Here is a 21164-nt window from a genome sequence, read left to right on the forward strand (position 1 = left end):
AGACCCAGTGACACATGTATATAAGAGACACAGAGACAAAGACACAGTCACACACAAAACTACCTAAAAACTATCTAAACTAAAAACTACCTAAAAAACTATCCCTAAAACCACCCTAACACATGAACATAGACATACACATACACAGTCATTGGCACACACACACACACACACACACACACACACACACACACAAACGGATGCACACACTCGTGGGAACAGTCAGCGGAGGCTGCTGATTGGATACCTTGCTGGCTTACTGCCTACGTACTGATACCCAAAAGCTGTCTGGTGCAGCTCATCCCCTATTCTCACCTTGTCGCAGGGCAGTCTAGGGCAGTGGCCCTGATAATAAGGGCCACAAGCCTAGGAGAGGTGATACTCAGCTGGGGAACTTTTAGATGGGCAGTGAGGAGGAGGGACAGTATTCTAGGGAGGGAAAAATGGCCTCTGCAAAGGTTTGGGGTGGTGAGGCAGCTATGATGCCCAAAGAGCTGTGCGGCCCTAGTTTGGGGACGGGGTTGGAGACCAGACAGGAAGCCAGCCCTCCTGATGCAGAGAGACTTGGCTGAGAAGCAGACCTTGGCCCCCTTCCCACCTGTGCCCCAGCCCAAGTCCTTGTGGGGGCACACTGGGTAGAAGGAAAGGGGCCCAGCCCAGGCCCTGCCTACCAGGAGGTGGTGATGGGCAAGGTAAGAGGGCTGCTTTGGAAGGGCCTAGCAGAAAGGGGTCTCCAAACCCCTGTTTGGAGCCATGTCCTAGCACCCCCCAGAGGGCCTGATTTGGATAGGAAGAAGGCTGTGAGCCCTCACAGGAAAGGGGCTGGGTGCTCTTTGCAGAGACAGGGTGAGTTCCCAGTAATCCCCTTGCCAGCAATGAGAACCCTTCCTCAACACCCCAGGCCTCAAGGACAGAGCTGGGCCCCAGGCTGGGGCCCGAGGGGCTGACCTCACCTTCGATTCAGCCTTTTCTCTCTGACCCTTGGAGACCTGGCTTGGGATGGGAGGGGGGTAGAAAGTGGGATGGACTGGGGACTGTAAGGAGTCTGGGCCAGGGCCCTCCCTCACCAGCAGCGAGGCTCTGGAGTTGGGCTGGCCTAAACTGAGCCCCTGAGGTGGGCCTGTAGGGGCGAGGAGGGGGAGCCCCTCGGCCGCAGGAGGCCAACGAGGCGTCTGGAATTCCTCTTCCCTCCCTCCACCTCCCCTTCTCACACTTCGCCCCCTCCCACCCCCCAGGCTGCCGGCGGGGCGGAGGGGGGAGGCGCAGCGACGGGGCGCAGGAGGGGCGCTAGGAGGGGCTGGGACGCGGGGCCGGGCTGGGCCCCTCCGAGAGGCCCGCGCAGCCAGGCCCCGCCCCGGCCTCGCACATCTGGGCCGGGAGCGCGCGACCATCCGGCCTGGGGGAGGGGGCCGCGGGCGGGGTGGGCGGCGCGGGGCGAGCCTGAGGCGCGGGCTGGGCGCACGTCGAGGGCTGTGGCTGCCGCGGCGGGTACGACCAGGGGCTGCGGACCCGGGATCGAGGCGGCCGAACCCAGGTCGAGCTGTCGGGAGGGTGGAGGTGAGTTCTGGGCGGGGGTCTCCCAGAGAGGAGAAAGGCGGCGAGCTGTGCGGTCCTGTCTGTCCCGGGCTGTAGGCTGAGAACCGACCCCCCCCCACCCCCCAAAAAAAACTTCCTAACCCTGGCGGGGTGGGCTGGGGACAGATCCTGCAAGGCGTTCTCTCCATTGGGAGAGCTCCATTGGGGCTGCGGGTTCAGAAAAGCAGTTGGAGCGGCGACCTTGTATTCACATCCAGGCTCCGAGACCCCACACACGCACTGCGGAGTGTGGGGGGCTGGGGAGACCCCTGTGCCGCGGTGGGGGTGGGGCTGGGGGACTGGAGTGGGGCTGGGGTCTGCTCCGGTAAGCCAGTTTGTGGAGAACACAATGCCTAGGTCAGACGTGGAGACCTGGGGGTTGAGTGTGTGTGTGTGTGTGTGTGTGTGTGTGTGTGTGTGTGTGTGTGTGTGTGTTTGGGGGAGGGAGGTCACCTGGTGGGAGAGGAGGGTCTTAGGGCCTATGGTCTGAGAAGCTCGAGAGTGGCAGTGACCAGGATGCCACAGTTCCAGACTGGGATGGCCTCCTGACCAGGGACCTCTGGATTCTCTCCACAGGCCAGCTGGGGGGCGGGGGGCTCCGGGGGGAGGGGCGGGAGCAGGTGGGGTGGGGTCTGGGCTCCCTGTAGGGGCAATGGAGCCAGTCTGTAAAGCAGGCTTGTGTTGTGGGGAGAGAGACTGGGAGGGAGGGAGCTCTAAAATATGGCCTCGATGTGAGAGCAAGCGCAGCTTTAGAGCCCCAGAAGGTAAGGGAGGTGATGGGGGCCTGGTGGGCAGAGGATGGGAGGGGCTTTAAGCCTTGGGCTCTGTGGAACAGAGGTTGTTTGTGAACTGGAAGCCCCCATGGTGAGGACCCAAAGGGGGTGAGGCAGGATGTATGGAAAGAAAAGTTGAGGACAGGGAGGGGCCATGGGAGACCATTTATGGCACCCCCTGCCTCAGCACTGGAGGAGGCAACCTCCCTACCCCACAGCCTCCTACTGGTCCCTCTCCCAGAGGGCTCCTCTCTAGAGACAGACTGGAGCAGCTCTTTGGGTGCCATTTCTGATCTGTCCCTTGGCCCTGGTTGGCCCAACCTGTGGCTTGGGAGAAATGCCTGTGGCCTCTCTGCCTGCTGACAGAATCCCATCCCATTAAAGGGCTGGCAGGATGTTGAGCAGAAAACAGTGGATGGGAAAGGCAGGGTCCAGGCAGTCCCTGCCTGCAGGGGATGGAGAGGAACTGTAAAGATCAGGGTGGGCTCTTTGTCCTCATAGGCAGAGGACAGGTATGTGTGGAGCCCTGAAATCCAGCAACACCACACACCCTGAGTACACTTTGGGGGCATAAGTACCCAGCCTTAATGTCCCCTCCCCAGGAAGAGATCTCTGGAAAATTCTCTCCATCAGGCCAGTTCTAGGCTTTTGTGAGTCCAGGAAGCACTCTGGAATGGGAGTCTCCCGTTTCGAGTCTCTACTCAGCCACACCCTGTCATGGTCCCCAGTGACTAATAGGTCATACCTATTGGGTAGAAGTCAGGGCCAGGGGTCAGTGTGAAGCTGAAGATTAGAGATCAATATGAATCCAAGGGCTAGGGGTCACTCCATGGGAAGGTTAAGCGTCTGTCTGTGGGTAGGGTAGGGGTCAAGCTGGGGCCAGAGTTTAGCCTGTGCTTGTAGCCAGGAAATGACATTACTTTCTGTGTAAATCAAACTGCCCCACCCGGTTATGTTCAAACCCATAAGCATCCCCAGTCTGAAATTAGTCGGCCCCTGCGGTGAGGATCTACTTTGCCCCCTTTCCAGCTGTGGATTCTGTCCCAGTCGTAGCTTTGAGAAACCAATACTGTCCTTAAGTGTTTCTGGGGGCATATGCATGATGGGGGATGTCCCAAAGACATATGGGGCCACCAGGCCCTTCTACCTCCAACTCTCAAGGAATTGGCAGGATCCCCCTTCTTTAACACAGATTGATTCAGGTCCTCCCCCCCACCAAAGAACTCAGAATGAGTAGAATAAAAGTCTCAATAAGACCAAAAACTTCTAACAGAGAAAATTCAGAATCCACATCATGAAGGATAAGAATAACTGCTCACATATGGGGCTCCTGGGTGGCTGTCTGTTGAGCATCCAACTTTGGCTCAGGTCATGATCTCACTGTTTGTGAGTTCAAGCCCCACATCAGAATCTGTGCTGACAGCTCAGAGTCTGGAGCCTGCTTCAGATTCTGTGTCTCCCTCTCTCTCTGCCCGTCCCCCGCTCTCTCTCTCAAAAATAAATAAACATTAAAAAAAGAAGAAGAACTGCTCACATCTGTCCAAGTTCCTGCCCTTATCAACCACCTTCCTTATCTGGACTTGTAGGTCTTAACAAGCCCCCTGCATACCCCATTTTACAGGAAAGACACTGAAGCACAGAGAGGCGACATGATGCACTCTGGCCAGGTGCAATCGTAAACCCTTGCCGTCCCTGAGACCCCAGTGTAGGCACGATCCATGTCCACATGCTCAGAGACAGGAGAAAACTGGACCAGCTTCAGATAGCTGGGAGGACTGTAGGCACACAGTTTGGACATGGAATCCAGCTTAGAGGGATGACTCCTGAGTCTTCTTTTCCTGGTAGCTCTAGATTGATTCTCCTCTAAATACAATAGAGCCTTCATCCAGAAAATCCATTCATTCATTCATTCAACCACTTAGCACAGAGCCTGATGCAAACAAATGCTCAATAAGTTTTTTTTGCTCAAGAATCGAAACAATGCACAGACAGGGCTGTCAGCTTCCCCCTTGTGGCCTCAATCCACAGGGTGTGCTGTGGTCAATACTGTCAACTCTCTCAGAGGGAGAAAAACCCAATCTATGGTGTTTGCCAATTTCCTTGGTGTAAATACTTGTACCATGGCTAATTTCAAGTTAACCCATGTGATGTCCGTGAATGCAGAGTTGGAGAGAGATGCAGAATCAGCTCTCATGGCTGGGGAGGCTCACCTCCAGCACACCACTGCCTCTCCCTGCACTCAGCCCCTGTCCTGGCTCTCAAGGTCCACACCCATGTGCACTATTTGCCTTCCTGTTTCTTAGCATCACTCTGCTGCTCTGAGTGCCCCAAAGCAGCCCCTGTCTTTCCCGAGATTCTCACTCCTGGGCATCCAACTGTGCGCCTCCGTTGACAGCAGGATTGCATGTGTCTGGAAATGTCTATGGTGCTGGCCATGCAGGAGTATCCTGGACATGTCTGAGTGTCCGTCCACAATGGGGCTGGGCTGTGTAAACTGTGTGTGAGCAAGGGTGCGTGCTGTGCATATGTGTGCATGCGTGTGATGGTGCCCAGCTCTGCGCTCACCTGCATTCTGTTAGCAAAACTTCCTGATCAGGCCACTGGCTACAGAGAGGGAGGGGGCTCTGAGTAGCCTCACCTTTGTTTAGGGGGCTGCCAGGCCCACAGCTGAGGACTTTAGCACAGGTTATCTGAAGATCGGCCCAGGAACACGTTAAGCAGCACTTCTCAAACTTTCATGTGCACAGATCTTGTTAAAATGCAAGTTCTGACTCAACAGGTCTTGAGTGGGGCCTGAGGTTGTGCATTTCTAACAGCTCCCAGGGGGCTCTGGTGCTGCTGCCTCTAGCCTGGCCCCCAGACACAAACTCAGGTTGCTCCCATCTTAGAAAAGAAAATGAAAGCACATCTTCCCGTCCTCAGGCTTTCTGTTCCTCCAGCTACTGCCCTCACACCAGCCCCTGACCTCAGCCATGCTTCTTGGAAGTGTTCACTGCATTCTCTTACCCTCTGCTCACTCCGTGCCCAGGCTCACTTGACTTCTACCCCATCTTTTTCATTCTGCTGAAATGATGGCCTTGGGCCATTAGAACAGGTGTTGCAAGGCTCCTCTAATAACCTCTAAAGGCATCTAGCTTCGCGTACTTCTCTTAGATCCGAGATCTTCATGGGACTATAGCAAGCATCCAGTCTTCTCCAGCAGCACACCTTCCTCCAGCCAGCCTTTCCGTGCTGGTTCTCCCTACTCTTCCCCCACTACTCCCTGCCAGGCCTCCCTTGACATGACTCCCAAATGTGCATCTCCCCCTCAGCTTTCTCTCTGACCTCTGCATCATACACCATCTGGCTCCTTGGTCTGTTCTCTGGGAAGTTTCAATACTGCACCTAGAACTCTGCCCCTTTCCCCTGCCAGTCTGCCCTTCTCCGGTATTCTCCATCTCACTGTCCATCCCCTAGCTCGAATCGGACAATGTCACCCTTGACATCTTCGTCCTAATCCCCAATATCCAATCCAGCCATCTTCTATCAGCGCTGTTGGTCTCTCTAACTTCAGAACTCCACTTCTGTCTCAAGACACATAGCTACCACCATCATCTGTCGCCTGGTGCCCCCATAGGGCTTCTGCTTCCAAACTGCCTGCTGCAATCTGCACTCTCCATACAGCCAAGGGACTTTTTAAAATGCAGATTTAGTCATGCCCCCAATTCTGCTCAGCTACTTCAAACCTTTCAAGATTTGCTGTTCCCCGTCATATAAAACCAAATCTAAAATAGGGTCCTGGAGGGTCTGCCTAGAGGATCAGCCCAGCCCAGCCCAGCCTCTCTCTCCAGCCTTACCAAGCCTTTCTGCTTGGTTTGTATCCAGCTGTGACCTTGACAGCATCATTTGTAATCTCAAATTCACTTCGGTGATTATCCTACTGTAATCAGTTTCCCCACCAGCCTGTAGGCCTCCAGGGCGGGAACAGTGTCTCTCTGGGTCGCTAATGTCTGCTAACACCTGGCACAGAGTGGGCACTCGAAAACATTTAGGAGCATCCTGATTCCAACAAAGCAAATGTTAAGACATTTTGGAGACAAGCTGGCACTGTGGGACTGAATGTTAGCCGAGCCTAAGGAATTGCTGTTAATATTGTCACACATGATGAGGATGTTGCAACGACGTTTGTGGAGTCTTTATCTGTTGGAGCGACGTATTGAAGAATTTATAGGTGAAACAACGTGATGTCTGGGATTCGCTTCAAAGGACTCTAGCCAAAAGTAAATAACTAAAATAAATAAGCTTTCAATAAGGGAACAAAGGAACAAATAAATGCCATTCTGTTTGTCTGTTCCTGTTGACAGTCACAGGGCCTGCAGAGATGCTGGCTGTCCCAGAGATGGGCCTGCAAGGGCTGTACATTGGTAAGACTCTCCTCCCTCCCCCAGCCTGTGCCCTGACCCACCACCCCTCTCATCCTGACACTGAGACCCACCCCCAGCCTGCACATGGGCAACTCTCCCAGACGAGGTTCTTGAGACAGTGTGTTTGTGCAGGAAGGGTTGGTGCTTACAGGACTGTGTATGTGAGTGTGTGTCTGTGAGTGTGTGCACAGCGGGTCTGTGTGCACAAGACTGAATGCGTTTGCATGTCTTGGGCAGGGTCTGTGTACACGGGACCTGGTATGAGTGTGAGTGTGTGTGTCTGTGTGTGTCTGTGTCTGTGTCTGTGTGTCTCTGTGTGTCTGTGTCTGTCTGCCTGAGGGTAAGTCTGTGTGCAAGGCCTTGTATGAGAGTGTATATATTGGCAGGTGGTCTGCATGCACAGAATTCTGCGCGTGTACACCTTCATCTGCCTCTGGCCTGGTCTGGGAGCAGGCTCTGGGCTCTCTGCAGGGGTGGGAGGCCAGAAGTCAGGAGGGCCACTCCTCAGGAAGTCCATTAACAAAGACCTGGTGGGCTGGGCCTTCCTTCCTGCCTCCCTTCCCAGGCCCAAGCCACATCAACTTGGCCCCTCAAGCTGGAGCTGGTGGCAGGGCCCAGGCCCGTACTGGCCGCTTAGAAAAAGGAGCCCTGGGACACTGACCACCATAACCCTGCCCCTCCAGCACCTCAAGACAGACTCTGGCCCTGTCCAGGCACTTCCTAGAATCCCCTGTATGTACATGTTCCCAGGGTATCCCAAGGCCAGCAAGAGCTGGGACCTATCAGGGCACACAGCAGGGTAGCTACTGAAGGAATACAGGACCTGGCCTAAAGCAAGCCAGACCAGTTGACGTGTCCACGGGTCTTCATGCAAGACCCCATCAGCCTCCTGGGCCAGCCTCCCTGTCCCCACACATGAATCTCAGAGCAGCCCAGCACTGCTGGTAGGGGCCTTAGCAACGCCCAGTGGGGTGGTGATGAGCCACCAGCCCACACCTAGGGGATTTCCAGCCAGGCAGGCCCCTAAACTGCCTGATCCTCCAAGCCAGGCTTTGGGCTGCCTTCTGGAGCTGCTGTTTCCTCCCAGCAAAGGTCCAGCTCAGTGCTGGGCCTGAGAGAGGGTTTCAGTGGGACCTCCTGCCCCTAGATGCTGGCGCCAGGTTTCCATGTGTTGTAGGGAAGGGAGGCTCAAAATCCAACTTCCTAGTGTTGTGGACATGCCTCAGCTCAGAGCTGGGCTGGGGGAAGCACGATTCGCCTTCTTGATCCTCACCACAGAGCCAGCTGGGCCTATCCTTGGCCCTTGGTGGAGGGAGGGGGAGAGGGAGGGTGACTCCCTCGGGTCCTGATTAGAACCATGTGGCCAAACTCTAGTGGGGAGGGGAGCAGCCCCTCCTGCTGCTCAGTTCTGTCTGCAGTTCCCCACCTCTTCTGGTTTCTCTGCCCTCCACCCTCACCCTGCCCCAGGAGCCCACTCACCCATCTCTCCTGCCCTTCTGTCTCTAGACTCAGTCTCCCCCAGTCCCCATAATTCTTCTCTATCTCTCCCCTCACCTGCTGTGTCTTAGGGATGCTGGGGGAGACAAGGAGTCCTCAGGTGAGGCATGGGTCACCCTCCAGGGATGGGTCACCTCAAATCGATAACATGCCCTCAGTCCTCCCCTGCCTGCCTCGGTCTTGTCCTTCCTTCCCTCCCCAACTATTTCCCCTTCCGCAGCAGGGTGGCCCTTGCCTCAGCCCAGCAAGGACTGATGGAGAACCTCCCAGTGCCCAGCCACCGGCTCCTAACCTGATGGTGTGCCAGAGTAACTTACCCTCTCTTTGCAGGCTCTAGCCCCGAGCGGTCCCCCGTGCCCAGCCCGCCCGGCTCCCCAAGGACCCAGGAAAGCTGTGGCATTGCCCCCCTCACACCCTCGCAGTCTCCAGTAAGCCCGGGAACAGGGATCCTGGTGGTGGGTGGCCTGGGTGGTATGGAGGCAGGTCACACTCCAGAAAGCAAGGCCTGGTGTCTACCAGAGCCTTAGCAGGGCCTGGGTTGGGCTGGGGGTGCTGCCTGGATCTTGCCCTTGCATTCTCCAGTCATGTCCCCCCCAGAAGAGTTAGCCTTAGGTGACCTTGGACTCTAGGGGTAACAGTCTACTAAGGTGAACCCAATGTAACTAACACCCAGATAGCACCACTCTGGGGTGACACCCGTAGACCATAGCCTGCCTAGGGCAAGGAGACTTCTGACATGTAGTGGTATATCTGGGGAAGAGAAGACACATATTGCTAAACGTTAGTTTGGAAACTACTAGCTTGAAGTATCCAGGATATAACCTTCTCCCAAACTCCCTGGGTCACCCCACCCAGGATGGCCTCACCTAGTGATGCAGCCTGGAGACCCCCTTGTTCTTAGGGAGCCCAGGCCTGGCCTGGGAGAAGGCAGAGCCGCTCTGGGCACGTGCACAGGCCTTTCTTCTCTGCCACAAAACTGACAGAATCTGGTCGTGTCACTGTGGACACAAAGATCTAGGGGGTCAAATATACACAGGTCTGTGTGTTACTGAAGCTGCCCAGAAGAGCGAGATTGCTCTCAGCTGGGCCGGGGCTGTGCGGTGCTGTGAGATGGGGGTGGGGCTCAGGCCAGCCAGGCAGAAGGTGGACAGAGAACCGAAAGAGGAAAGCAAGAGCTTATGCCACAAGCTGCAGAGGGTGACCTGAGAGGCCTTGGGCTTCTGAGCAGTTGCAGTTCCAGGGCTTAGCCTGGAGGCTAGGTTAGGGGAGGGGATTTGGGGCAGGTGGCTGGAGCCGGGGCCAGTCTGGACCACAGCCAGGGGAGAGGAGGGGCTTCGGCAGGCAGTCAGTCGGGCCCTTGGGCTGCTGCCTGACTCTGGATCTTGTCCTCACAGAAGCCCGAGGCCCGAGCCCCCCAGCATGCTCCCTTCTCTGTGGTGGTGGCCATTGACTTTGGCACCACCTCCAGTGGCTATGCCTTCAGCTTTGCCAGTGATCCTGAAGCCATCCACATGATGAGGTGAGGGTGGCTGAGCTGGGAGATTGGGGCGGGGGGTCCTCACTCCCTGGGATGGGCCTGGTCTCAGAAAGACTGTCACTGAAGAGACATGGGGTCTCTCCAGAGCTCCCTCCATCCCTAGCTTGGGGCTTCCTGTGGGGGTAGAAAGTTAGAGGATGGGTCCTAGGCCTGGGCCCCATCCTCAATCAGAGAAACACCCAATAGAAATATTGGGTTTCGTTTTTTTTTTTAAGTTTACTTATTTATTTTGAGAGAGAGGAGTGCAAGCAAGGGAGGGAGAGAGAGAGAGAGAGAGAGGAAGACAGAATCCCATGCAGGCTCCATGCTGTCAGCACAGAGCCCAGCATGAGTCTCGAACCTATGAACCATGAGATCATGACCTGAGCCGAAATCAAGAATCTGATGTTTAACCAACTGAGCCACCCAGGAGCCCCTGGGCTTCATTTTTAATTTTAAAAAATGTTACAGTTAAATACACAAATGCCCTTCTGGGCTTGTACACAAATGCACACAGGCATATATGCACATATATGTGTCTGTAAAATAAAAGTGGGAGGGGTGTCTGGTGGCTCATTCGGTTAAGCACCCAACTTTGGCTCAGGTCATGATCTCGTGGTCCATGAGTTCGAGCTCCAGGTTGGGCTCTGTGCTGACAGCTCAGAGCCTGGAGCCTGCTTCGGATTCTGTGTCTCCCTCTCTCTCTGCCCCTCCGCCACTCACACTCTGTCTCTCTTTCAAAAATAAATAAACACTAAAGAAAGAATTTAAAATAAAAATGGGATATCATACAACTTGCCTTACTTTAAGCTTTCAACATTATTTTGTAGATGTTTTGTGTCAACACATAAAGCCACAATTTCTTTCTTCTTTTTTTTTTTTTTTTCAAATCCACCTGCTTTATTTTTTCTTAAAAAAGGAAAAAGAAAAATGAACCAGCCAAACAAAAACAAGGCAGCCTCCTGGCTCCCTTGGGCTCTGGGCATGCATCTTGGTTGACAGGTCTGTTCTTATATAGGCTCCTGCTGAAGCCACAATTTCTTTTAACAGCTGCGGAGTACAGACATAATTTGTCCACTTTTCTACTGATAGTTTTAGGAGGTTTCTTGTCCTCTAATTTTTCACTATTACACGAAGTGCTGCAATGAATGTCCTTCCTTGAACCTGTGCTGGGATTTCTGCGCAGTAGACTCCTATAGGCAGATTCCTAGGTTCAACACCTCAGGTGAAGGACAGGGACATGAAGGATCAGAGGGCTGAGTTGACAAGTTACACAGCTGTTATGAAAGAGATGTTTAAAAAAAAAATGCATTCTGATATAGTTGAGTTTTGTTTGAACAACACATTTGATACTCCCCTCCAGGCCTCAAGACCCTGATCCTTTATGTCTTAGGGAAGCTGCAGCCAGTAGATGGAAGGCCCTTCTAGAAGACCCCAAAGCTCCAACCCAGATTGGGATGAGGGAGCAAAGGGGCTTCCCCAGGGCCCAGAAGGGTAGATGGCGGGGTGGATGGAGAAACAAACATAAGGGTTACTTCCCCAAAGATACAAGGAACTTGACCTGCATGAGCATGAACTGCCCTTCCCCTTTCTCTGCTCCACCCACATCCACATTTAGGCCACAATGGCTCTGGGCACTTACAGCCCTCAAGGGGCTGCAGGACATCCCAGCTGGCATGTTTGTCAGTGCACACCGTTGAGACCATGCTGGACCCTATGTTGGGGCAGAGGACACAAGAAAGGACAGTGTCTCAGTCCTGTGGACGAGACAGTCACAGGAAGTAATTGGGGGACATCTTGGCTTCTTCCCAAACCCTCCCCACTCTACCAGTCACCAAGCCCTCTCACTTCTACCTCTCTAGTATCTCTGGAACACCCAGCCACTTCTCTCCACAGCCACAACCCCTAAGTTTAGCCCCACCCACTCTCACCTGGATGGTTGCAAAATCCTCGTCTCTGGTTTTCCTTCTCCATTTTTCCTCCCCTCCATCTGTTGCCATGTGGGGACCAGTGACCTTTCTTTTTTCTTTTTCTCTTCTCTTCTCTTCCTTTCCTTTTCTTTTCTCTTCTTTTCTCTTCTCTTCTCTTTTCTCTTCTCTTCTCTTCTTTTCTTTCTTTCTTTTTTGACTCACTAAGTAGCTTTATTAGAGAAAGCCAGGATTACAAAGGACTTAAGAGTTGGCACTGGGGCCCTTCTTTTGACAATGGTGGGCACGACATTAACAAAGCACCAGTTTTACTGCATCCACTGCTTGGCCTGGCCTGTCTTCTTTTTCTCCTGTTTGGCCACTTTGGGAGTCTGCCCCCTTACTTTCCCAGCATGGCCCAGAGAACCATGGACTTCACCTCCAAGCATGTGGATGGTTCCCCCAGAGTGGTCAGAGCCTCCACCCCACACAGGCCCTGATAGCTTCATCTTCTAGGGGTGTGCCTGTCAGGAGCACGATTTGATCTCCTTGGAGCATGGCCCCCCCAACAAGTCTATGTGAGCCTTGATCTGGGCAACTGTCTCCTGGCTAGCCACCTCGAGGGTGTGTAGCTCCTGAGTGCGAAGCTCCTGGGTGCGAACAAAAAGCTACATACCAGCGACTGAATGGTGGTCACTGCTGCTGCTACCACAAAGATCAACCGGTGACTTTTCTAAAAGCAAATGTGGTCATGATTCTTCATTCTTCTACTTAAAGCCCACCAAAAGAATTCAGATGTGGCATTTGATGCTCTTCCCTAGCTGACCTTAACATTCCTGTATTTTCTCCTTCTGCATTTTGAGCCAGCCTATAGCTGGTTATCCCTGCGCTTTCACACCTCTCCACATGCTGTGCCTTCTGCCTGGATTCCCAGTTCTCTCCCCTAAAGGCTGCAGGGGACAAGCTTGGCCTAGAGGGTTCAGGGCATCAGAGAAGTTAGAGGAAGGGGAGAAACAAGTTGCCAGACCAGTGAACTAGACCAGGAGTTCTGGGTGGAGATCCACATGGTGCCTGCAGATAGGGAGGCTTGGAATCTCATTCAGGTTTGGGGATCTTGCTGGAGGTGCAGTCAACTGGGGTGTAGCTGTTGAAGTGGGTCAGATAGGAATGATCACAAATGCTTTGAAGAAGCTTGGCGGTGGAAGACAGCCTAGAGGAGGGCACACCATCTGGCTGGGAGAAAGCCTCTGCTAGAGTCCTCAGGAGATATGTCAGGAGGCCAGACCCAGGCAGGTGGATGATGGCCTGCTGCTGCTTAAGGAGGGAGGCGAAGGCCAATGGTGTACCTCATGGAGGAAGCAGGAGCTGAGAATGTTGATAGGTCCTGTGGCCCCATGGATAGAAAGGATCCCATGAGCAGCATTTTATGGAGATTTGAGTGGATGCCAAGCACTGTCTTCAGGAGAACTCTAAGAGGTAGGTACTATTATTATCTCCATATTACACGTAGGAAGACTGCTGCTCAGGAAGGCTAGGTGGCCTGCCCAAGGTCACACAGCTGATTCCAGAGCGGGTACCCAACCTCAGGAAGGGAGGGTTTCGCTGACAACACTGACAGTCCTGTGCCCCCACAGGAAATGGGAGGGCGGGGACCCAGGAGTGGCCCACCAGAAGACCCCCACCTGCCTGCTGTTGACCCCGGAGGGCGCCTTTCACAGCTTTGGCTACACTGCCCGCGATTACTACCACGATCTGGACCCTGAGGAGGCGCGGGACTGGCTCTATTTCGAGAAGTTCAAGATGAAGATCCACAGCGCCACTGTAAGGCACATTCTGGCTTGGGACACTCCAGCCAGGGAGGCGGGGGCAGGAGGGGAAAGGGCAGGGCTCAAGGAGGGTGAGCAAAGGTAAAAGGTGAGGAGAGGCTGAGGGGGCTTGGGAGTCAAAGTGGAGGAGGGGCTAAGGGGTGAGGCCGGGATTAGAGGAGGGTGGGGCTAATGAGAGGGCTGGGGACAGAACTGGTGTTCTCCTGGATTAGCAGGAGAGCCCAGCTGAGCCCACACTTCGGAGGGGAAGCACCAGGAAATGGCGTGATTTTCAGAGAGAGTTTGTCAGGAAATGGGGGTAGAGCTATGGCCTCCTGCAGAATCGCCTATGTTCCTGCCAGGATCTCACCCTGAAGACCCAGCTAGAGGCTGTAAACGGAAAGAAAATGCCTGCCCTGGAGGTGTTCGCCCATGCCCTACGCTTCTTCAAGGAGCATGCCCTTCAGGTGTGCTGTGGCCCCATCCCTGCCCACCGGGGCAGGGACCCCCGCCAGGTCCATCTTTTCCTGTCAGCCCATCCGTTAGAGGTCAGAAGTCATTTTCGCCAGCCCCTGCCTTCCTATCTGATAGAGCCTGCATGGGCCATACGGGTGTTGGGGGAGGAGGTGTTAGGAATTCTTCCAACTCAGCTGGGAAGTCCTTCCTGAGGCCTGATTAGTCCCTCCAGCTCCCATAGAAGGCTGAAGACACCTCCCACCCCTGCAACCCAAGCCAGCCTACCTCTCATTGCCCCCTCCTGCTCCAGGAGCTGAGGGAGCAGTGCCCATCGCTGCCAGAGAAGGACACCGTGCGCTGGGTGTTGACGGTGCCTGCCATCTGGAAACAGCCTGCCAAGCAGTTCATGCGTGAGGCTGCCTACCTGGTGAGGATGTGCAAGGCAGACCAGTGGGCATAGCTCTGGAGGGCTCTAGGGATGGCCCCAGATTCTCATTTACCCACCACCCTTGGGACTGGTCACTGTGTACAAAGACCTCTGGCCTTCCCCTGCTGGGCATTTTGGAAGGTTGTCGCCACCAGGAGAGGGTGTGAGCCTGCAGGAACAGAGAGCAGAGGGACGAGAGGCATGGCCCAGGCCAGCTTAGCCAGCGTCTTAAGTCGGGTTTCCTAGCAGAGCCCAAGATGGGTCCTATGCATGTGGTGTATTGGAGAAGGGCTCTTGGGAGAAAGAGGAGTGAGGGAAATGGGCCAAGAGAAAGAGCCGAGCAGGAATGTGGTCTCAACTGGAGTCTAGCCTCAGCCCAATCCCATGAAGAGCACTGGAGGGAGAACTGTACCCAGCAGTTGACCACAGGAAGGCAAGGGGGCCCGCTTTTTGTATATCCATATTGGTCTGTTGTTGGTTGCTGGAGGTGAGGGGGAAACCTTTCCAAGTGAGGTGGTTTCCATTCAGCTGAGGGCAGTTCTCTAGAGAAGGGGGGGGGGGGAGGGGCAGCTGGGAGCCAGTAGCAGCTAACACACCGTAGCTGGGCAGCCAGCTCCGGTATTTTCAGGGGCTCCACCACCATGCCCCAGCCACTGTAAGCTCTGGAGTAGGGGAGACAGGACTACGAAACTATGAAGGGAGGTGATTTGGGTCAATGCTTCCTGGGCTTCCTACCATAAGAGATGCCCAAAGGTCTGGAGACTGGGGGGACCTGAGTGCACAACTCAGGTTCCCCCACCTCCAGGAAAATGGGGTGGGGAAAGAGGGGAGCACAGCCTCTCAGAGCAAAACTCATTGCTTGGTCCTCCCCCTGGGGCCTTGGGGGACACCCAAGGACCTCCAAAAGGTTTGCCTGTGCACCCCCTGGAAGATACCAGAACCCTCAACCCCCCATGCTCCTGTGGGCCAGGCATGCCCCAGGTGCCAGGTCTGCAGGTGCCTACACTTGTCCCTGGAAGGAGCTAACCCTGAGGTGGTGGGCATTCCCCCACCCCACAGAGACCAGGATGAAAGCAAGGCTGTGCCCAGCCAGAATAAACACCCCCCACCCTAGTGCCCCCTGCTGGTTTATCCACTCTGCTTCCTCCCACACTGTTCCTGGCTGCCAGCTCAGGAAGGGCTGGCCCTGGGCAGGAAGTCTCGATACCCACCCGTCCCCAACCCCCACCTGGTCAGAATCCAGGGAACCCCACAAAACCATAAAGTACTTCCCACAGGGATCCCCTGTCCCAATATAGGAAGTAACAGATCCCAAGTGTTTTTCTCCTCACAACTGGCCCCTCCTGGCGCCTGGAATTTCACTGTTGAGAGTCTTTTGATGCCTATATCTGATTCTCTGGGGAACAGAGTTCTCCTGGGAGTGGGGAGGCCTGTGGCTATTATCTGACACCAGCCTGGTGAAGGAAAAGGGCTCAGTGAGCCAAAGGTGACCGCCCCCCCCATACCATCTCCTCTGATTGGTGGTCTGGCCATTACACCCCATACATACTGTGCTAGAGTCTAGGTTTACAGCCTCAGCCAGTGCTCAGCTGGCCAGCCCTGCACCTGTGAAGGGGACCTTGCTACAGCCTGGGCAGCTTAGAGGGGCACGTCCCAGATGCTCTTGGTTTTCACTGCCTAGGGTCTCTTCCTGCTGGGCAACCCCATGGTATTCTTGGCCATGGCCATGGCCCTCCCCAGCCTGGTCACAGGGTAGCCGTGAGGCAGCTCCAAATTTGTGCAGCTTGGAGGGGCCTGGGAGGCCTAGCATGGGTGAGGTGTGACGGGGAGGAGGTGGGAGCCCCAAAGGCCCTGGTTGCCTGCCCTGAGGTGCCATCTTAGGTATGACACTTGGCCCATGGAGGTCCCTGGCCCCGCCCACCACCTATTCCCAGGCTGGCCTGGTGTCGAGGGAGGATGCAGACCAACTACTCATCGCCCTGGAGCCAGAGGCTGCCTCTGTCTATTGCCGCAAGCTGCGTCTACACCAGCTCGTGGACCTAAGCAGCCGGGCTCCAGGCAGTGGACGCCTGGGTGAGCGCCGCTCCATCGATTCCAGCTTCCGGCAGGGTGAGCTGCACTCAGGGGCACTGACTGGTGGTATTACATTTGCCCTGGGAGGGTCAGAGGGTCACTGAGGCCAGGCACTCAGCCATGTCCCACAGGAAGAGGACACCCCCCCCCCCCCAGCCACATCTCTGGTGGAATTCAGTCTGAGGAAGGAGGTGCAGCCCTGACCTGGGGGAGCCCAATCTGAGGATAGAGATTTCACCTTGTCCTGGGGGAGCACTGTCTGAGCAGGGTAGGACTCCATCCCAGTCCTGAATCTGAGGGTAGGGGGACACAACCTGCCCTGAGGGGAGGTGCTCAGGTGAGAAAGGAAGAAATCAGCCCCTACTCTGAGCCAAAGGTGGTCTTCAGTTTTCTCTTAAACAGCCACTGAATCAGCAGCTTCTCCCGTCCTGGCACATCAGCTATCTTCTCCCTCCCCCACAACAGCCCTGAGCTGCTGCTACCAAGCTCAAACTCCAGTGCCAGGGCTGTGCACTGAGACAGCTATGGTCAGTCTTAGTCACTCTCCCAGATGCCACCTCCCATGACTAGGAGAAATCCCAAGTCCCAGGCTCCCCTGGATCCCCCAAGATCCCCCCCCCCCCCCCACACACACACACAGCTCCTCCAAGCTCTCCTAACCCCTATTTTGCAGTGGCCCTAGCCCACCTACGTTAAGGGAATGTCCTGAGGCCAGAAATACTTCCTTCCCCTCAGCTGTTGGTCACAGCACCTGAGATTACCGCATCCGGTTTTCTGGATCCTTTGAGGTTCAGCATTGCCTTCTCCTACTTAGGAGTAGAGCAGGAGTTTCAGAAGAACTGGCTGCTCCAGATGCTCATGGAGGGTGCTGGTGGGAGGATGGGGTCGAGTGTGGTAGCTGAGGCACCTCCTTCTAACCCCACTGTCCTGCTGTCCCTCAACCCCCAGCCCGCGAGCAGCTGCGCCGGTCCCGCCACAGCCGCACGTTCCTGGTGGAGTCCGGCGTCGGAGAGCTGTGGGCAGAGATGCAAGCAGGTGGGGGTGGGGGTGGACGGGTGTTTCTCGAGCCCTGCGGGTCATCATATACTGATTGGGGGCATGGGAACATTTGCGAAGTGGGGTTCAGACCTTAGAAACGCAGACCCTCCTCCTCCATTAGCTGCACCTAATCTGGCAGTCTCATGGTTACCTGCACCCCCAACCCACTCAGCCGCGCCCCTAACTCCAACTTCTGGAGATTCTCCGCGGATGGAGTTGCAGAGCCCTGGAAACATTTTCCTCCAAAACCTTACGCCCGTACCCATTGGCGTAAGGTTCAAGCACCTGAAGTCCCTTACAGCCACCCCACCCCCATCCTCCCCGCAGGCAAGGCTAGCGACTGGGGCAGGGCTGGGGGCTGGGTGAACCTGGAAGGGGCGCAGAGCTGAGGGTGCAAAGCAAGCCAGGAGTGTGTGCTCACGCTCGCCGCCGCAGGAGACCGCTACGTGGTGGCAGACTGCGGGGGAGGCACGGTGGACCTGACCGTGCACCAGCTGGAGCAGCCGCATGGCACCCTAAAGGAACTCTACAAGGCATCTGGTGAGTAGCCAGGCAGCACCCTTGGTGCCCAGCGCGCCCAGGCCCCGCCAATGCCCCCTGGCGGCTGAGTCTGCGCTGACGCCCCCTTCACTCCCTGCCGGGTCTCAGGCGGCCCCTATGGCGCGGTGGGCGTGGACCTGGCTTTTGAGGAGCTGCTGGGCCGCATCTTTGGAGAAGACTTCATCGCCACCTTCAAAAGGCAACGCCCGGCAGCCTGGGTGGATCTGACCATCGCCTTCGAGGCCCGCAAACGCACGGCAGGCCCACACCGTGCAGGGGCACTCAACATCTCGCTGCCTTTCTCCTTCATTGACTTCTACCGCAAGCAGCGAGGCCACAACGTGGAGACAGCCCTGCGCCGGAGCAGGTGGGCCCGGGGACCAAGGACTCAAGCAGGGTTTGCGGATGCCGGACGCCCCTGCAAGGGAGGATGTGGGCCCCAGAGGACAGTGGGAGGTCTGCCCAATCTGCCCTGTGTACATGTCTTACCAGCTGGAGTCAGGGGAGGAGCCTAAGCACCCCAGCTAGAATCCTCAGGCCCGGTCCGTGGCAAGAGAATCTTCAGCCCCCAGGGAAAGGGCCTACATTTTGCACCTCCCCGCACCCCCACAGCCACACACACCATGCGGGCCAGGCGCCTTCGCTCCTCTGCCTGGAGGCTCCTCTCCTGGGACTTCATGCCTGGAACTGGAGCAGGCAGACGGCTAAAAAGCTCCTGAGGGAGTGGGGTGGAAGGACACAACATGCAGTCAGTGCCCAGTGCACAGAAGGCCTGGAGCAGGGGTAGAGCTCCAGACCCCAGCCCATGAGCCTGTGCCCCCTTCACCAACAGCGTGAACTTCGTGAAGTGGTCCTCACAGGGGATGCTCAGGATGACTTGTGAGGCCATGAACGAGCTCTTTCAGCCCACGGTCAGTGGGATCATCCAGCACATAGGTGAGTACGAAGCTTGGGTCCTCCACTAACCCCCACATTCACACTCAGACGCAAGAATGACCACTCCTTATTAGTGCCCGGACCCTCCACACATCCAAACACCGGAATGAGACCCAGAATCATCTGGGACAACCGGAGGACACAGTGTGGTGGGTATTAAGAGCTAGGAGGGATGATGTGTACAGCCTCTCCAAGTGAAAGACCCTCTGGTGCCTCAGTTTCCTCATTCATAAAACGGAGTGATAGCACCGGGTTCCCAAAACTGTTATCATAGGGACTTGAAGAGCTGAAGTACTAGAGATGCGCCCACAGTGGGCAGCAGGCACTGTAAATGCGTATCCTTATCTCTTTGCCCTCCAGGACATGGAGGAGGAGGAAAGGGGGGGTAGAGTGTCAGGGAAGCAGAGCCCGTGAAGGCTGCCTGGAGCACTCAGTGAAAACTCGGTTTTTCTTCCTCAGAACCCGTCTACCTTTTTAGGGTGAGATGGCTAGCTTCTAGTTGCCAGCAGGATGCAGGATGGTGGAGGGGAGGTGCCCGAGGCCGCACCGCGGCGGCCTCAGAGGCTGGTGCTCTGTGTCACCTCCCTTTCCATCCTCTCCTCCCGCCCCCTCCCGCAGAGGCGCTGCTGGCACGGCCCGAGGTGCAGGGCGTGAAGCTGCTGTTCCTGGTGGGCGGCTTTGCCGAGTCGGCTGTGCTGCAGCACGCGGTGCAGGCGGCGCTGGGCGCCCGCGGCCTGCGCGTGGTGGTCCCGCACGACGTGGGCCTCACCATCCTCAAGGGCGCGGTGCTGTTCGGGCAGGCGCCGGGCGTGGTGCGGGTGCGCCGCTCGCCGCTCACCTACGGCGTAGGCGTGCTCAACAGATTCGTGGCTGGGCGCCACCCGCCCGAGAAACTGCTGGTCCGCGATGGCCGCCGCTGGTGCACCGACGTCTTCGAGCGCTTCGTGGCCGCCGAGCAGTCGGTGGCCCTGGGCGAGGAGGTGCGGCGCAGCTACTGCCCGGCGCGCCCGGGCCAGCGGCGCGTGCTCATCAACCTGTACTGCTGCGCCGCCGAGGACGCGCGCTTCATCACAGACCCCGGCGTGCGCAAGTGCGGCGCGCTCAGCCTGGAGCTAGAGCCCTACGACGGTGCGTCCTCCGGCCGCCGCGAGATCCGCGCCGCCATGCAGTTTGGCGACACCGAGATTAAGGTCACCGCCGTCGACGTCAGCACCAATCGCTCCGTGCGCGCCGCCATCGACTTTCTTTCCAACTGAGGGCGTGCGCGAGGACCAGTTCCCCAGTGCCAGGCCCCGCCCTCTTGTGGTCGTGGGGTCGGCTCTAGTGGATGGAGCTGCTGGTTCTGAAGTCGCGCCTCTTCCCCCACCCTCCCGCCTGGGGAGATGAGGTCGCAGGATGGGTGGGGACAGACTCTGGCTTTGGAATTGGGCCCAGGTCCGCTGACTGGAAGGCTGCAGAGCCCTGCCAAGGGCTGAGGTCAAGGAATCAGAAGAGGTTTGTAAGCCGGTGCGCCCACAGGGAACACGTCACCCCGAAGGCAGAATGCACCAGAAGACCGAGCCCTGGCCTGAACTGGGGGGGGGGGGGGGGGGGGGGGGAGGTGTGAAGGCAGCCGGGAGAGGTGGAGCAGGGCCGCTGCAGGAGGGGCAGCAGGAGGAAGGAGGATGTGCAGAGCTTTGGCCTGAAGGGCCGCGTGCGTGGATTGATGGGCTCAGCCTACACAGGGAGCTGGGCAGAGCAGCCCCATGCCACAGAAAAATGGCTGGGGACTGGCACAGGAGTATAGGACCTCCCCGGGCGTGGCACCACCCATCCAAGTGTGACTGTTAATTTTAAAACTTTCTCAGCAGGCTAATGAGGAGGATACAGGCTGAAGGCACTTATGAGAGGAGTGGGGGAACATGCGGGGGCTTCCTTCAGGACAAATGACTCATCTGAGAAGGCCCCTAGGGCAGCCTATGAATGACCCACTTGCACCCTATCCCAGCTACCCAAGCGCAGTGGGACTTGGGGAGCTGCAGGGTGGACAGAAGAGGCACTAAGAGCTGATCGTGGCTCTGTCATCAACTCAATGTGCCATTGGGACATTTCCTGCCCACCCATGACATGCAGCTGACCCACCTGCCTGAGAACCCTAAGGCGACAATAAAGCATTTATGCTTCAGGTGAAGCCAGAGCCTGCTGGTACCTCACAGGAGAGGACCCCAATGGAGGAGTA

The 21164-nt window shown here is 56.3% G+C and overlaps 1 protein-coding gene and 1 pseudogene across 1 annotated transcript; one reads left to right on the forward strand and one right to left on the reverse strand.

Annotated features, from left to right (window-relative positions):
• Positions 1-1348: 1348 nt before the first annotated feature.
• HSPA12B (heat shock protein family A (Hsp70) member 12B) lies at positions 1349-21116 on the forward strand. The gene is made up of 13 exons (XM_019462647.2): positions 1349-1557; positions 6692-6751; positions 8579-8676; positions 9643-9767; positions 13306-13492; positions 13839-13943; positions 14243-14359; positions 16294-16468; positions 17381-17467; positions 17906-18010; positions 18119-18377; positions 18843-18946; positions 19565-21116. The coding sequence occupies exons 2-13, from the start codon at positions 6709-6711 to the stop codon at positions 20200-20202; spliced, it is 2043 nt and encodes a 680-aa protein (XP_019318192.1). The 5' UTR covers positions 1349-1557; positions 6692-6708; the 3' UTR covers positions 20203-21116.
• LOC109274629 (FAU ubiquitin-like and ribosomal protein S30) lies at positions 11834-12737 on the reverse strand (annotated as a pseudogene).
• Positions 21117-21164: the final 48 nt, after the last annotated feature.

The sequence above is a fragment of the Panthera pardus genome, unplaced genomic scaffold (genome assembly GCF_024362965.1).
Source record: "Panthera pardus isolate Hobbes unplaced genomic scaffold, ASM2436296v1 HiC_scaffold_25, whole genome shotgun sequence".
NCBI classification, from domain to species: Eukaryota; Metazoa; Chordata; class Mammalia; order Carnivora; family Felidae; genus Panthera; species Panthera pardus.

Bases quoted from the DNA above. Each gene is read 5' to 3' on its own strand.
- HSPA12B (XM_019462647.2), top strand. From the start codon at position 6,709: ATGCTGGCTGTCCCAGAGATGGGCCTGCAAGGGCTGTACATTG. The intron at 9,768-13,305 runs GTGAGGGTGGCT...GTGCCCCCACAG, and splicing joins GAAGCCATCCACATGATGAG to GAAATGGGAGGGCGGGGACC. The intron at 18,947-19,564 runs GTGAGTACGAAG...CCCCTCCCGCAG, and splicing joins TGGGATCATCCAGCACATAG to AGGCGCTGCTGGCACGGCCC.